At 43.2% G+C, this 17,577-nt stretch overlaps 1 protein-coding gene across 2 annotated transcripts in view; it reads right to left on the minus strand.

Annotated features, from left to right (window-relative positions):
• Positions 1-17,577, minus strand: part of LOC119862621 (protein FAM227B) — a 58,847-nt gene that overhangs the window by 17,711 nt on the left and 23,559 nt on the right. For both annotated transcript variants that reach the window (XM_043494620.1, XM_043494622.1), the window contains 2 exons: positions 15,162-15,288; positions 8,390-8,530 (listed from right to left, as the gene is read on the minus strand). In XM_043494620.1, the coding sequence (XP_043350555.1) occupies positions 8,390-8,530; positions 15,162-15,288 (268 nt within the window). The remainder of the gene's footprint in view (positions 1-8,389; positions 8,531-15,161; positions 15,289-17,577) is intronic.

The following is a 17,577-nucleotide window of genomic DNA, read 5'->3' on the forward strand; positions in this document are numbered from 1 at the left end:
AATCATGTCATTTACCCGAAATGCCTACCACATTGTGAAACATTGGGAGGCCTGGATATCAGGAGCAAGTGTTAAATCTCCAGAAGATTTGCCCTTCCTAATGCAAATGGAGCAGTTCTTAGAGGGTATTCCTGAGGAAATAGAAAGATACATCCTAGATGGGAAGCCCAAAACTGTAATCGAGGCGGGGGAGATTGGAGCAAAACGGGTGGAGGTGGCAGAAAAGAAATAATAACTGGTCGCAGTTGAAGCGGATACCAGAAGGGACAACCTCAGACCACACACTACTACCAGGAGCAGGCAAGGCCCCAACTACCCCTCAAGGAACCCTTCAGACACCTTATCATCCCGCCACATCATTCTCCAGCAACCCACCTCGCCCCAGTGACCCATCAGCTGGACGATGTTTTAAATGTAACGAGCTGGGGCATGTAAAGGCCAACTGCCCCAAGAACCCCAACAGATTACAGCTCATTGCACCGGAATCACACCAGAGATCCTCAGGCCCAGATACCTCCCAGATACCCTTGGAGCAGAGGGAAACTGTGAGTGTGGGCAGGAAGAAGGTCACCACATGGAGGGACACCGGAGCACAATTGTCGGCTATCCATGCTTCCTTAGTGGACCCCAATTTAATCAACCCAGAGATCCAATTGATGATTCAACCCTTCAAGTCCAACTCTTTCTATTTGCCTACAGCCAAGTTGCCTGTCCAATACAAGGGCTGGTCAGGAACGTTGACTTTTGCAGTCTATGATGATTATCCCATCCCCATGCTGTTGGGGGAAGACTTGGCCAATCGTTTGAAGCTAGCCAAGAGGGTGGGAATGGTCACCCGCAGCCAGGCTAAACCAGCCGTCACCCCAGCTCTGTTCCGGAAACTTCTACCAGGACCCGGTCAGAGGTGATGGACCCGGACCCCAGGCCAATGTCTGCAACCGCAGTAGGGGATCCAGTCCCAGAGACCCAGACAGAGCCAGCCCCAGAACCGGAACCGGTGGAAAAACTAGCACCAGACCCATTGCCAGCACTGAACCCAGTACTTGCAACCCCCACACCAGAGGGCCCCACCGAACCTGAACCGTCAGCAGCCGATAACCCTACCCAAAAGGCTCAGCCGGAGCCTGAACCCCGACATAGTGCACCAGCGGAGAGCGGTTCACAGTCAACGGAAACAGCCCCATCCCCTATATCGCTTCCAGAGGGACCAAGCATAGGTCCACAATCCAATGAGGAACTGATGTCTCCAGCATCAAGGGAACAGTTCCAGACTGAACAGGAAGCAGATGAAAGCCTCCAAAGAGCTTGGTTGGTAGCACGGAGCAACCCACCGCCTCTCAGCTCTTCTAATCGATCCAGGTTTGTTGTAGAAAGAGGACTTTTATACAAGAAAACTCTTTCTGGTGGACACCAGGAAGACTGGCATCCTCAGAGACAGTTTGTTGTTCCAACTAAGTACTGGGCCAAGCTCTTGAGCTTAGCCCACGATCATCCTAGTGACCATGCTGGGGTGAACAGGACCAAAGACAGGTTGGGGAGGTCATTCCACTGGGAGGGTATGGGCAAGGATGTTTCTACCTATGTCCAGTCTTGTGAGGTATGCCAAAGAGTGGGAAAACCCCAAGACCAGGTCAAAGCCCCTTTCCAGCCACTCCCCATCATTGAAGTTCCATTTCAGTGAGTAGCTGTGGATATTCTGGGTCCTTTTCCGAAAAAGACACCCAGAGGAAAGCAGTACATACTGACTCTCATGGATTTTGCAACCCGATGGCCGGAAGCAGTAGCTCTAAGCAACACCAGGGCTAATAGTGTGTGCCAGGCACTAGCAGACATTTTTGCCAGGGTAGGTTGGCCCTCTGACATCCTCACAGATGCAGGAACTAATTTCCTGGCAGGAACTATAGAAAGCCTTTGGGAAGCTCATGGGGTGAATCACTTGGTTGCCACTCCTTACCACCATCAAACAAATGGCATGGTGGAGAAGTTTAATGGGACTTTGGGGGCCATGATATGTAAATTCGTAAATGAGCACTCCAAAGATTGGGACCTAGTGTTGCAGCAGTTGCTCTTTACCTACAGAGCTGTACCACATCCCAGTTTAGGGTTTTCACCATTTGAACTTGTATATGGCCACGAGGTTAAGGGGCCATTACAGTTGGTGAAGCAGCAATGGGAGGGATTTACACCTTCTCCAGGAACTAACATTCTGGACTTTGTAACCAACCTACAAAACACCCTCCGAACCTCTCTAGCCCTTGCTAAAGAAAACCTACAGGATGCTCAAAAAGAGCAAAAAGCCTGATATGATAAACATGCCAGAGAGCGTTCCTTCAAAGTAGGAGACCAGGTCATGGTCTTAAAGGCACTCCAGGCCCATAAACTGGAAGCATCATGGGAAGGGCCATTCACAGTCCAGGAGCGCCTGGGAGCTGTTAATTATCTAATAGCATTCCCCACCTCCAACCGAAAGCCTAAAGTATACCATATTAAGTCTCTAAAGCCCTTTTATTCCAGAGAATTAAAAGTTTGTCAGTTTACAGCCCAGGGAGGAGATGACGCTGAGTGGCTTGAAGGTGTCTACTACGAAGGGAAAAGTGCTGGTGGCGTGGAAGAGGTGAACCTCTCCATGACTCTTGGGCGTATGCAGCGACAGCAGATCCAGGAGCTGCGCATTAGCGACACGCCAACGTTCTCAGCCACCCCAGGACTGACTGAACGGGCATACCACTCCATTGACACAGGTAATGCTCACCCAATTAAAGTCCAACCTTACTGGGTGTCTCCTCAAGCTAAAACTGCTATAGAACGGGAGATCCAGAATATGTTACAGATGGGTGTAATCCATCCCTCTGGCAGTGCATGGGCAACTCCATTGGTTCTAGTTCCCAAACCAGATGGGGAGATAAGTTTTTGCGTGGACTACCATAAGCTAAATGCTGTAACTCGCCCTGACAACTATCCAATGCCACGCACAGGTGAACTATTAGAGAAACTGGGACGGGCCCAGTTCATCTCTACCTTGGACTTCACCAAGGGATACCGCTAGATGAATCTGCCAAGGAAAGGTCAGCCTTCACCACACATCGGGCTGTATGAATTTAATGTACTCCCTTTCGGACTGCAGAATGCACCCGCCACCTTCCAAAGATTTGTAGATGGTCTCCTAGCGGGATTAGGAGAATATGCAGTCACCTACCTTGACGATGTGGCCATATTTTTGGATTCCTGGGCAGAACACATGGAACATTTACAAAAAGTCTTCAAGTGCATAAGGGAGACAGGACTAAATGTTAAGGCTAAGAAGTGTCAAAAAGGCCTAAACAGAGTGACTTACTTGGACACCAGGTGGGTCAAGGAACTATCAACCCCCTACAGGCCAAAGTGGATGCTATCCAAAAGTGGCCTATCCCAAAGTCAAAGAAACAGGTTCAATCCTTCTTAGGCTTGGCCGGTTATTACAGGCGATTTGTACCGCAATACAGCCAAATCGCCACCCCACTGACAGACCTAACCAAAAAGAAACAGCCAAATGCCGTTCAGTGGACCGAAGAGTGTCAGAAGTCCTTTTACCAGCTTAAAGTGACACTCATGTCTGACCCTGTACTAAGGGCCCCAGACTTTGACAAACCATTCCTAGTAACCACAGATGGGTCCGAGCGTGGTGTGGGAGCAGTTTTAATGCAGGAAGGACGGGATCAAGAATTCCACCCTGTAGTGTTTCTCAGAAAGAAGCTGTCTGAGAGGGAAAGCAACTGGTCAGTCAGTGAAAAAGAATGTTATGCCATTGTCTACGCTCTGGAAAAGCTACGCCCATATGTTTGAGGACAGTGTTTCCACCTGCAAACTGACCATGCTGCGCTACAGTGGCTTCATACCGCCATGGGAAATAACAAAAAACTTACTCGGTGGAGTTTAGCTCTCCAAGATTTTGATTTCGACATCCAGCACATCTCAGGAGCTTCTAACAAAGTGGCTGATGCACTCTCCTGTGAAAGTTTCCCAGAATCAACTGGTTAAAATTGTCCTTAAGATGTGGAAAATATTGTTAGTCTTTATATCCTTGGTAGTATATTTAGAGGTGCATGTGTCTTATTAACTCTGTTTTTTCCTAGAGCTCCAGGAAGAAATCACAGCCAGCGTTTCACCCTATCTGTGATTTGGGGGGCGTGTCATAAATATAAAGGGAACAGTGAACACCTTTAAAATCCCTCCTGGCGAGAAGAAAAGCCCTTTCACCTGTAAAGGGTTAAGAAGCTAGGATAACCTCGCTGGCACCTGACCAAAATGACCAATGAGGAGACAAGATACTTTGAAAAGCTCAGGAGAGGGAGAAACAAAGCCGCTCTCTCTGTCTGTGTGATGCTTTTGCTGGGGACAGAACAGGAATGGAGTCTTAGAACTTAGTAAGTAATCTAGCTAGATATGCGTTAGATTCTGATTTCTTTAAATGGCTGAGAAATAAGCTGTGCTGAATGGAATGTAGATTCCTGTTGTTGTGTCTTTTTGTAACTTCAGGTTTTGCCTAGAGGAATTCTCTGTTTTCAATCTGATTACCCTGTAAGGTATTTACCATCCTGATTTTACAGAGGTGATTCTTTTTACTTTTTCTTTTATTAAAATTCTTCTTTTAAGAATCTGAATGCTTTTTCATTGTTCTTAAGATCCAAGGGTTTGGGTCTGTGTTCACCTATGCAGATTGGTGAGGATTTTTATCAAACCTTCCCCAGGAAAGGGGGTGTAAGGTTTGGGAGGATTTTGGGGGGAAAGACATTTCCAAACAGGCTCTTTCCCAGTTATATACCGGTTAGACATTTGGTGGTGGCAGCGATAAAATCCAAGGGAAAAGGTAAAATAGTTTGTACTTTCAGGAAGTTTTAACCTAAGCTGGTAAAAGTAAGCTTAAGAGGTTTTCATGCAGGTCCCCACATCTGTATCCTAGAGTTCAGAGTGGGGAAGGAACCATGACAACTTATAATAGTAATACCCTCCCACATTTAGTGAATGAGGATAAGAGAGAACCATGTACATTACACACCACACAAATCAAATTAATGCCTTCCTCTTTTGGGGGCCAAACACATGGTTACTCTAGCCCCAATGAGTTTAGGAACTACTGGGGATAGATAGCACAGCTCTAGTAAGGGGAAGAGGGTCATGTCCAGAAGAGGAAGTGTTTCACATAACCTGCTGCACATATATTTACTCTCTACTTAGTTTAATATTCTTGTTCTCTTGTACCAGCATAATGCTGCAATGATAGGGTTCCAGGACTACAAGGGAAATCTGATTCTTTAAAAACAAAAACATGAGAATTTGCAAAATTCATGCAAATGTTTTTGTTAGTTTCAGATTTTGTAAAAGCTTATCATTTTTCAAAAGCTAAAGGTTCTCCTGACAGTGTCCCTTCAGTATTTTAGATAAACTTCTATTTTTAAACCATTTTATTGCAGACTGAGCTAAATACAAATAAAGAATTCTGAAAGCAAGAATCTCCTTTTGAGACTAGAACCTGAGTGGTAGGAAGGGAATTATACAGTAAGCCTGATGACAGTGCTAATTTCAGCATTCCTTAACGCAATTGTGGTTTGTTCTTTACTTATTGTACTTGAAAGGAAATATAGAAATTAAAACAGGGAAGTGGACTAAGGAAGGCTACAAGTCATCAACTGAAGACTGAGAGATGCCTATTATGCAGTAGATATGCATGGTCAGCACACACAAGCAAAAATAATTCTGTAAATAAAAGAAAACTCCATAAAAAGTAAAATGCCTTTTGTGTAGGGCCCCAATCCTGCAGCCCCTATTCAGAATCAGTTAGCACAGTCAATAAATGTAGTCATACTAGAGTGGTTCTCCTGTGCTTTCGCTATGGGCAAGCTATGTGGGAATCGTTGCATGTTAGTCCAAAGCCAGGTCATAAAACACACTTTGTGATCATTCTACTCCTATATCTTCTAGAGCTGACTGTGAGGCATACTCTAGAAGCCGACGCAGCAGAGTCAATGCAGAATGAAGTGCTCACTCAACACTATAGGCAGATGATGATATAGAGCTGTGGTGTCCAGCCTTTTCAGTTTGAGATCCAAACATATTACTTCAAAAAGTTCAAAGGCGCTCAATCAATATTTAGGACATATTATCTGCCCTGCTCTGCTCTCTTGGCCCATCCTTTCTGGTCCACAACTAACAAGTACAAGTTAGAGCAACCTCCCTGATGCCATAACTTTCACTGGGGCTAGGGCTGGATCAGAGAATCAAGGACATGGAACAGGTTGTTGGTTCTCAACTTTTCCCCCTCTCCTGCTCTTGGTGTTTGCCTAGGAAAAGGTCTCCCTTAGACTGAAACAGAGCCAATCAAGTTCCTGTACTGGGACTCTCACAGCCCAACAGCAAAGCAGATATGGAACAGTCACAGCCATTCTATCATTTCTTCCCTGCAGTGTAGCAGGTGCCCACTGGGGATGCTGCTGAGCAGCTGAAATACAGAGGAGATTACCTCTGTTTAGAGCACTTTCAGTTCACAGGAGAGCTTCTGCTGAGACTGCAGAGGAGTTGATGGGAGGCAGATGGGAAAGCAGTTCTTCCTACTTTTTCCTCACAGCGATGGGTTTGATTCAAACTCTTCAGTTTAAAGATCATAGAATGCACCTCAGGAAATACATTTTCATTTTCTAATCAAATATAAATTGTCAAGACTGGGGGCCACCACTTAGACCTTCCAGCAATACAGGTTGGACACCGCACATTAGAGAAAAGGACTACTTGTGGCACCTTAGAGATTAACAAATTTATTAGAGCATAACTTTTGTGAGCTACAGCTCACTTCATCGGATGCATTTGGTGGAAAAAACAGAGGAGAGATTTATATACACACACAGAGAACATGAAACAATGGGTTTATCATACACACTGTAAGGAGAGTGATCACTTAAGATAAGCCATCACCAGCAGCAGGGGGGGGAAGGAGGAAAACCTTTCATGGTGACAAGCAAGGTAGGCTAATTCCAGCAGTTAACAAGAATATCAGAGGAACAGTGGGGGGTGGGGTGGGGGGGAGAAATACCATGGGGAAATAGAAAAGGAGTACTTGTGGCACCTTAGAGACTAACAAATTTATTAGAGCATAAGCTTTCGTGAGCTACAGCTCACTTCATCGGATGCATTTGGTGGAAAAAACCTAACTTAATTGTATCCAGTTTGCAAATTAATTCCAAATCAGCAGTCTCTCATTGGAGTATAACATTCAAAAACCAGTTGGAGAACACTTCAATCTCTCTGGTCACTCGATTACAGACCTAACAGTGGCTATCCTTCAACAAAAAAGCTTCAAAAACAGACTCCAACGAGAGACTGCTGAATTGGAATTAATTTGCAAACTGGATACAATTAACTTAGGCTTGAATAGAGACTGGGAATGGATGAGTCATTACACAAAGTAAAACTATTTCCCCATGGTATTTCTGCCCCCCACCCCACCCCCCACTGTTCCTCTGATATTCTTGTTAACTGCTGGAATTAGCCTACCTTGCTTGTCACCATGAAAGGTTTTCCTCCTTCCCCCCCCCCCTGCTGCTGGTGGTGGCTTATCTTAAGTGATCACTCTCCTTACAGTGTGTATGATAAACCCATTGTTTCATGTTCTCTCTGTGTGTATATAAATCTCTCCTCTGTTTTTTCCACCAAATGCATCTGATGAAGTGAGCTGTAGCTCACGAAAGCTTATGCTCTAATAAATTTTTAGTCTCTAAGGTGCCACAAGTACTCCTGTTCTTTTTGCGAATACAGACTAACACGGCTGCTACTCTGAAACTGCACATTAGAGGTACTTGATCCAGGAAATGAAATGGAACAAGGGGGTTTGCTGGCATCAAGAGAATGGACTTGAGGTAGGATGCTAAGCAGTGGGAAGGATCAAGAAAGACATACTGGTATCAAGGGATGGAGTGGTGAAAGAGCTGACCCACCAGGAGCAAGGAGGAGGAATGGTAACAGTAGGGGGAATAATGGAAATAGGAGCCAGGCAGCAGGAAGGAGTGAGAGGAAGATTCATGTACCACTGGATGAAGTAGAGAAAGGGATCTCTGCACAATAGATGAATGGCCATATGGGGCCCTCATATCAGCAGCTATTTTAAGTATTTGACATTCACGTTCATTTTTTTCTTTACAGATTTCTCTAAATGCAAATATCAGCAAAAGAGCAAGACATATGTATAAGTCAATCCAAACGTTCCAAATTATTATTTTTTTTATTTAGATACCCTTTACACAATAAAATTGAGGTGTGAATAATGATTTCTGTTGACAATTATTTAGACTTTGCAAAGTACTGTACGTTCCATTCAGCGATTCATGCTGCAATTCATTCTGTGCATTTAAAAAATACTCACAAGCTTCAATGACTGCTTTGGATTTGCCAGACTCCTTAACTGGTGCCTTGGTAATAGTATCTTTCTTGCTACTATTTACTGTGGGCTTCCTCAGGCAATCTAGATTCCATTTCTTCCAAGCAAATTTCTGTGGCTTTAGACCTGAAAAGCATAAGTTAACTTTAGAAAAAGACAGAAGTATTTGGTGTTACATTTGAAAGCTATCCTATACCAAACATCTTATCCTTTCAAATGAAGTTAAGACTTTTTATTCCTTTCAGGTCCCTAATCTGCAAACACTTATGCATGTGCTTAACTTTAAAATACTAAACAGTGCCACTAACTTCCATAGGAATACACATTCTTAAAGTTAAGCACAGGCATGAGTGCTTGCAAGATAAGGCTCATGGTTTGATTTTGTGCAGATTATTATTTTTATACAATTAACAGAGATTCTTAATTTATGTCAGCATTTAGAATAACAATATTATTTTCTTAATTACTGTTTCATGAAAGATGTTTAGAGGGTTTTGCCAAAGTATTCTGGTCTTTAGCAGTTGCTCTAACTGCACAACCAATGCCCATGCATTTTACCATCTGCAGTGGAATTAGGAATAGTGGTGTCAGTTTTTCTTCAAGAGTTTTGAAATTCACAACTTCTTTAAAATTCATGTATTGGTGACACATGGCTAATTGAAACAAAGTTTGTTGTGGCTAATGCTAGACTTTCACTTGCTTGAGTAGTGTTATTATTTTTAAAACAGTATTTCTTTCTTTCCAGGTTTGGACCTTGAATGTCTATTTTACTATTCAATATTTTATTTTCATTTCATTATCTTAATTTACTATTTTTGTTAACTTTCTTTTCCACTTGATTTTGTGTATGGATATCTTAATATATATTTCATGAGAGGAGAAATATCTTTATTTTGTAGTTGTTTCCATTCTGGTAATTTGACATTACAAAACATTTACAATGAAAGATTTTTTTAAGGCTTCAAGTTATCCTGGGCAGGGTGTATAATTTGCTTTACTTGGTGGCTTTCTATTTCCTTTCCAGTAGAATGTTTTATTGCCTCTAACCCAAACATTTCAGTACTTCCAGAGATATATGGAATCCAAGCAACAGCAGTGGTCTTCTAGTTATCTTTTGGTATTTGGTCTGACTGAATTCTTGATAACTCTGCCCACTGTCTATCTACAGTAGATACATATTACAGGCTAGATTCTTGGGTTTAACTAGTTCCTCACAGTGCAAGACCCATTTGGGAGTTATGGTGCACATTTATCCCTCAGCAGATTAACATGTATGCTGCTGTGAACAGCAAGCTCTCACTGGGAATTAACTTTGTTCTTGTCAAGAGAAGCAATAAATATATAATCCACAGCACATTATTCTGACTGCTGAGGAGTCCTGCCATGGTAAAACAGCATATGCAGAGAAGAGTGGTGGACTGTGACCTTGGTGTGCATAGGCCTCCTAAAATGAGATTTGTAATGCATTTTTTTTCTCTGAATAATTTCTCCTTTGTCTCCTGGTAAGATCAAAGTAATTTTTGCCTGAAAAACAATGCTTTTCAATAGAGGGGGAAATATAGAGAAAAACATTTTTGGCATTTTACAGGTATATAAAAATATATTTCTACTGTTTATCAGCAGTGCAATATTTATCACACAGTGCCAATCCACAGGTCAGTGAAGCCCACATTGGCCAAAATGTAAACAAAGAAGCAGTAAAGTAGTCTGCATCTCATATATAATCAACAGTTCAGCTGAAATTGAGTCTAAAAACTTAAGAATGGCCGTAGTGGGTCAGACCAATGGTCTGTCTAGTATTCTGTCTGTCACTATCTAGTATTCTCCCAGTATCCTGTCTTCCCACAGTGGCCAATGCCACATGCTTTGGAAGGAATGAACAGAACATGGCAATTATGGATGATCCAGTCCCTATGTGACAGTGTATATAAGCCCCAGATAGCATGGAAGGGGTAAGGAGTTGCTTTGGGCTGGACTGGCCCCATCATGCTGCTGCTGCTGCAAATCATGCCACACTGGAGAAGGAGATAAAAGAGAGGGAACTCAACTCAGATGGGGGCAACCCTGGGAAAGGAAAAAACTGTTCAGCTTCTCCAGCCCTGGAGAGAGGATTGACAGCCTACTGAGCCCCTGCCCTTGCAGAAGGAGGGTGCAGAACCCCTGAGTTGAAGGGGAAAAGAACAGAGGCTTGCACTGGAGCCCAGTGAGCTCTGATACTCCCAGAGTCCCATATCCTGGAGGGAGCTGCTTACAAACCTGTTTTGCTGACTGTGGGATGTTTGGTGGCATCACCAGGGACATAGAGAAGGGACTTGACAGACAAGAGTCCCCAGCTAGAAGGTTAAAAAGATGCCCCACCGCACTAACCGGGTTGGGGATGGAGTAATTGGATTCAAGCATGTGCGCTCCCCATATAACCCAAAAGGGGTACCCTACCCTACCACAGACAGATTTGTGACTGGCATCCAGTCCCAGCTTCTGAGAGTCAGAATTTTAGGGACACTCAGAGCATGGAATTGTATCCCTGCCCATCCTGGCTAATAGCCATTGGGGGACCTATCCTCCACGAACTTATCTAATTATTTTTTGAACCCAGTTTTACTTTTGGCCTTCACAACATCCCATAACAATAAGTTCCACAGGTTGTGTGAAGCAGTACTTTTCAATATTTGTTTTAAACCTGTTGCCTATTGATTTTACTGGGTGACCCCAGGTTCTTGTGTTAGGTAAAGGGGTAAATAACACTTCACTATCCATTTTCTCCACACCATTCATGGTTTTATAGACGTCTATCATATCCCCCCTTAGTCATCTCTTTTCCAAACTGAACAGTCCCAGTCTTTTTAATCTCTCCTCATATGGAAGCTGCTCTATATCCCTAATAATATTTGTTGCTCCCCTCTGTACCTATTCCAATTCTAATATATCTTTTTTTGAGATGCGGTGACTAGAACTGCGCACAGTACTCATATACACAGGCTTATATAGAGGCATTATGATATTTTATGTTTTATTATCTATCTATCTATCTATCTATCTCTTTCCTAATGATTCCTAACATTCTGCTAGATTTTTTGACTGCCACAGCACATTGACCAGATATTTTCAGAGAACTATCCACAATGACTCCAAGATTTTTCTTGAGTGGTAATAGCTAATTTAGCTAACATCATTTTGTATGTATAGTGGGATTATTTTTTCCAATGTGCATTACTTTGAATTTAGCAATATTGAATTTGTTGCCCAGTCACTCAGTTTTATGAGATCCCTTTGTAACTCTTCACAGTCAGCTTTGGACTTAATTATCTTCACCTGCAAACTTTGTCACTGTCCCTGCACTGTTTACCCGCTTTTCCAAATCATTTATGATTATGTTGAACAGCACAGGTCTCAGAATGATCCTTGGGAGGACCCCACTATTTCCCTTCTCTATTGTGAAAGCTGTCTATTCATTCCTACCCTTCATTTCCTATATTTTAATCAGTTACTAATCCCTGGAAGGACCTTCCCTCTTATCCCATGACTGCTTATTTTGCTTTAGAGCCTTTGGTGAGGGAGCTTGTCAAAGACTTTCTGAAAGTCCAACAACACAATATCAACTGGCTCACCCTTGTCTACATGCTTGTTCACACCCTCAAAGAATTCTAATAGATTGGTAAAGCATAATTTCCTTTAAAAAAATCTCTCTTCCTCAATGTATTGTTTTCATCTATGTTTGGATGTTGATTAAAAGCAAATAAAATCTATAGATTATTAATATACCTTTGTATAGACCATGCAGACATTAATAATAAAAACTTCATATCAAATTCTGCTGCCAAAGAAGGTCTATCAGAACAGACACAGCTTGGTCCCTGTAATAATCTTTACAGAAATTGAAAAAAATTGCTCCTGGAAAAGGGAATAAACTGATTCACCCCATGCTTTCCAGTTCCAAGTATTTTCACAGGACATTTAAGATTAATTCATGGGGAAGATGTTCTAGTGCTCCCTCCAACAGAGATAATTCATGTTGTCTGTCTCTGCCTACTTTCTTTTCCAATAATCACATACCACTTTCTCTTTCAATCATGGCCTGAAGATTTTGCATTCTTGCTGTATTGCTGTGCTCACCACAGATTCTTCCTGAATATTCCCTTCACACAGGATCACAGAGAAAGAGTCAGCATGGTGCATAGGATGACCAGGTATCTGGTTTTCGACCAGAACACCCGGTCAAAAAGGGATCCTGGTGGCTCCAGTCAGCACTACTGACCAGGCTGTTGACTGTCCAATTGGCAGCGCAGTGCAGCACAGTGGGGCACAGCTGTCAGGCTCTCTGCCATCCTCTGCTTGGCGCGGCTCCCAGAAGCAGCCAGCATGTCCCCCCTCCAGCTCCTACGTGTAGGGCAGGGGTGGGGAATCTAGGGCACGCGGGCTGGATCCGGCCCTGTGATTAATTTAATCTGGCCTGCGGTCCCCCTGTGGGACAGGAGCCACAAGCACCAACTCGCCCAGTTGTGGATGGAAAGCCCTCTTGGTGCCTCCACGTGGGGCTGCAGCCACTGCATCGGCTCATCCTTCCGCTGGGGGAAGCTCCGAGCCTCCATGCCACCTCCCGCCCCACATGAGACAGGAGGTACTGCACTGGCTTGTCCAGTTGTGAGGGGAAGCCCCGAGACTCTGTGCCCCCTCACCCCATGGTAGGGCTGGAGCCACAAGCGCCAGCTTGCCCCGCTGCAGGGGAAAGCCTTCAGCCTCTATGTCCTCCCCTTCCAGATGGTGAGTGGCCTGTGATTAATTTTTTTTCAGTGGGTCAACTGCCTGTGAAAGAAAAAAGGTTCTCCACCCCAGAGCCCGCACCCTCAGCCAGAGCCCTCACTCCTCCCCCCGCTGTGCCCCAATCCCCTGCCCCAGCCCTGATTCCCCTCCCGCCCTCTGAACCCCTCAGTCCCAGCCCAGAGTACCCTCCTGCATAACAAACCCCTCGTCCCCATCCCCACCCCAGAGTTTGCACTCCCAGCCAGAGCCCTCACCCCCTCGCACCCAATCCGCTGCCCTGATCCCCCTTCTGCCCTCTGAACCCCTTGGTCCCAGCCTGGAACACCCTTCTGCACCCTAAATCCCTCATCCCCGACCCCACATCAGAACCCGCACCATCAGCCAGAGGCCTCACTCCCCTGCACCTCAACCCCCTCCCTCAGAACCCCTCATTTCTGGCCCCACCTCGGAACCTGCACCCCCATGCCCAGAGCCCATACCTCCTCCCACACTCCAAACCCCTGCTTCAGCCTGGAGCCTCCTCCCATACTCTAAACACCTTGGCTCCACCCCCCAGCCTGGACCCCCCTCCTTCACCTCTAGCTCCTCATCCCTGGTTCCACCTCATAGCCCGCACCCCCAACCAGAGCCCACACCCCCTCTTACATCCCAACCCACTGTCTCATCCTGGAGCCCCCTCCTGCACTCTGAACTCATTTCTGGCCCCACCCCAGAGCCCACATCCGCAGCCAGAGCCCTCACTCCCTCCCGCAACCCAGCCCAGTGAAAATGAGTGAGTGAACGAGGGTGGGGAGAGCAAGAGACAAAGCAGGGGGGATGGCCTGAGCAGGGACAGGGCCTCAGAGAAGGGGTGGGGCATGCACGGGGCCTTGGAGGAGGGGCAGGGCAGGGGCAGGGCAAGGGTGTTCGGTTTTGTGTGAGTAGAATGTTGGCAATCCTAGTGGTGCATTGCACAGAAAGCAGCTCACCCATAAGGAGATATTGATACATATGCCTGAGGATCATTATACAATTGCTGACTAATTCTGCAAAAGTTAAATATTTTTACAGGTATACAAAATATATATGTATAACGCTTCCAGGACCTCTGCAATGAAGCAGAGTGTACAGATTTGATGGTGGCTCGTAAAGTCAGATGAGTTAAGTTAAATGTGTTAAGTGCTGGCATTATGTAAGAAAATTTAATTTCTAAAGTTAATATCCATTTACAAAACCTCAAATTCTATAATGCTGAGGCATTTTAAAGTACCATTAAACATTAAGTCACATTAACTTTTAAAATTAATAATAAATGAATTTACAATTTCATTAAAGAATAAAGCTAAAGGTTCTAGACAAGGGTACACAAATCCAATTAGCTAAAGTGCAAGTGGAAAGGTACTGAATTACATGCAGCTACAAAATAATTGACTTAAATTTATCCTCAGTCAGATCTAGGTTTATTGTTTCCTTAAATAAGTAAGAACATTTGTTCCACAGAGATGATGATGAACAATCAGCTCAAATTATCTCCATTTGTTTTCTAGTCTACTTCCAATTGAAAAGGAGTACTTGTGGCACCTTAGAGACTAACAAATTTATTTGAGCATAAGCTTTCGTGAGCTACAGCTCACTTCATCGGACGTGAGCTGTAGCTCACGAAAGCTTATGCTCAAATAAATTTGTTAGTCTCTAAGGTGCCACAAGTACTCCTTTTCTTTTTGCGAATACAGACTAACACGGCTGCTACTCTGAAATACTTCCAATTGCAAATAATAAACTTCCAAATAATTCCAATTCCAATTCTTTAACAAAGAGCTGGAATTTTGAGATATTAATGCTCCAGACTCAGAAGAGCATCTTTGACAATAGTTTTTCTAGTAATGGATTATTAGTAGTAGTAAATACCACTAGTGGGGGTAAAAGTAATAATTTCTGAATGAGGGTAAGATATACTGAAATCTGGATATCCTAATATAATACATTTCAAAAATATATTTAAATTAACTAACAGTACCTGATACCCACTGAAAAATTAAATCCATTAGTCCATCTTTAAATGCATCATCAAAAGATTTACTGGATTCTGGAAATGCTTCACAGAAAGCAACATAGATGACTTGTGACAAACAATCAGGATACACCTGCCAAAATAAGAATTAAAACTGAATATAATAATTATAAGGTTACAAAAAGAGCTTTAGTACTAATTTTATTATAGTTTTCATTCTGTTTACAAAAAAAATTAAAGCAAAATGCAGTAATCATTGAACTAATGCATTAAAAATAGTTTGTCTTTATTATTTGTATGAAATATTAAACATTTGTGTCAAATATAATAGCAGGTGTAATGGTCAATACCTTGCTGAAAACGGTTACAAGTCAAGGTTGGCAGCTAGAACAAGAATTGTAAAATGCTGATTCCAAAAGACTACATTTATAATCTCTGAATGAGTCATTATGGGCTCAAATGAAGCATGGAAGAGTGAATTGGGAATAAAAAACGTTGCTTAAGGTTTAAGTAATCACTATATGTAATGAAAAGTAAGCATTTTGGAAAACTTTGCCATGTTTATTTTAGGATCACATTTCATTGGTCACCTATTGTTTGAGCCAGATATTAATTTCAGATTGCCCACATATTGTTCTAACATTAGAAGTTGTCACTCCCCTTTCTCTTTCTCTCTCACCCACACACACACTGATCTGTTTTCTCTACCTAGAATATATAGGTTCAGATATACGCATACTAACTTTTGCACCATGTCAGCATTTTTATAAAGCTAAAAAAAGTCTATTTAGATAACATTTTCATAAGAAAATATGATGCAAACATTTCATTTTAACAATTTAACTCTATGAGTTTATTTTAAATTTCATATCAGTCATGCAGGCTGAATAAAAACACAGCTGGTGCAACGTATCTGTCAGAATTTTAAATTCTAGCACATACCTGGATTCTGGTCCAAGCAATGTCATAATATATGTTGCATACTGAACACTTACACCATACAAATGTACATGTAACTATCTCTACTTCTAATTCCTCTGTGTGAGTGCGTGGCAACAGGACCCCACCCAGAACAACACCTCATGGACTTGCACACGGCATTTTTAGACCTAATGACCATTTTCTCTTGGTTGATTGTACCGCTTTGTGGCTACAGGGCTCCCAAATAGAGACACCAACAAGAAAAGTCTAGCCAGAGTAAATTGTTTGTAAAATATGCAGAGTGAATGGTGACAAAATAGCTCAGTAATAGCTTAAATGCAGCCCCACACTGGAGGAGTTCCAAATGCCACAGCCTCTCAGAGTCAGAACTACTGGCAGGAAAATCAAGAGTAAGTCCTAGTTTATTGGATGTTCTTTGCTGTTCATCACCACAGTATCTGAGAACCTCAGATAAATTAATGAAATAATCCACATAGCTCCTATATGAGGAGAAGAATATGAGTATATAGTGTGTCATCTGAGGATCTCAAAATGCTTAACTAATATTAGATAATTGACAGTTTAATTTTAATTGCCCCACTAATCCTAAGGAAGGGTGCAACCCCTCTTGTAAGGTCCAGTAGATGACTTTTAGCTCAAGAAGCTGACAATTATGTCCTCAGCATTAACTTACATGTGATTTAGTAGAAATCTGTATTGTGCTTTTCAGTAGGAGTATGCTACATAAGGTAACATTTTCAAAAGTGCTTCAAGGCTAGATTCACAAAGGGGACTTAGGTGTTGCAACTCTGAGCCTAACTCCTAGGAGTCCTGCCACCCAGTGGTATTCACAGCACTGAGTTTGGAACCCAGGCTCCTCAACACATAGGGAGAGTTAGGGACCTAAGAAAGGGATTTTCAGAAGCCAGTAGTGAAATGCAGAGGAAAGGGCAGGGAGAAGGCAGGGTTTAGGCATCTAAGCACCTGATCTTATGAGCCTGGCAGACAAGCCAGAGAGAGGTGCATCTCTCTGTTCAGAACCTCAGACATAAAAAACCCTCTCCTGTGGTTAGCCATCTATGCCAGGTCAGCTGCTTAGATAACTCATGCCCTATTTGCCAAAATGCTCTGTATCTCTCTCCTGCTCATTTAGATACCTCTCTCATGCTGGCTCTATATGTCCCTGTTCCCTGAATGTTTTTTGTGCAGGTGCTGTGTTGTGTCCCCTGCACAAACATACACTGCTCCCCGCCCCCATCTATCAGTAGCCTGCATCCAGACTTCCTGCTGCAGAGTCTGGCAGGTAACAGGTGTGCTTAGAGCACACCTACAGGATAAGACCCTGAAGGTGAAGTAGGCATTGTCTTTCCTTCAGGGCTTCAGCTACTGCTCTGAGTAACTTGTTAGCTGTTGGGTGGCAGTAGCACTTAGCCCTGTTCTACACTGGTGGGGGGATCAATCTAAATTACGCAATTTCAGCGACGTGAATAACATAGCTGAA

This window comes from Dermochelys coriacea, chromosome 10, assembly GCF_009764565.3.
Source record: "Dermochelys coriacea isolate rDerCor1 chromosome 10, rDerCor1.pri.v4, whole genome shotgun sequence".
Lineage (NCBI taxonomy): Eukaryota > Metazoa > Chordata > Testudines > Dermochelyidae > Dermochelys > Dermochelys coriacea.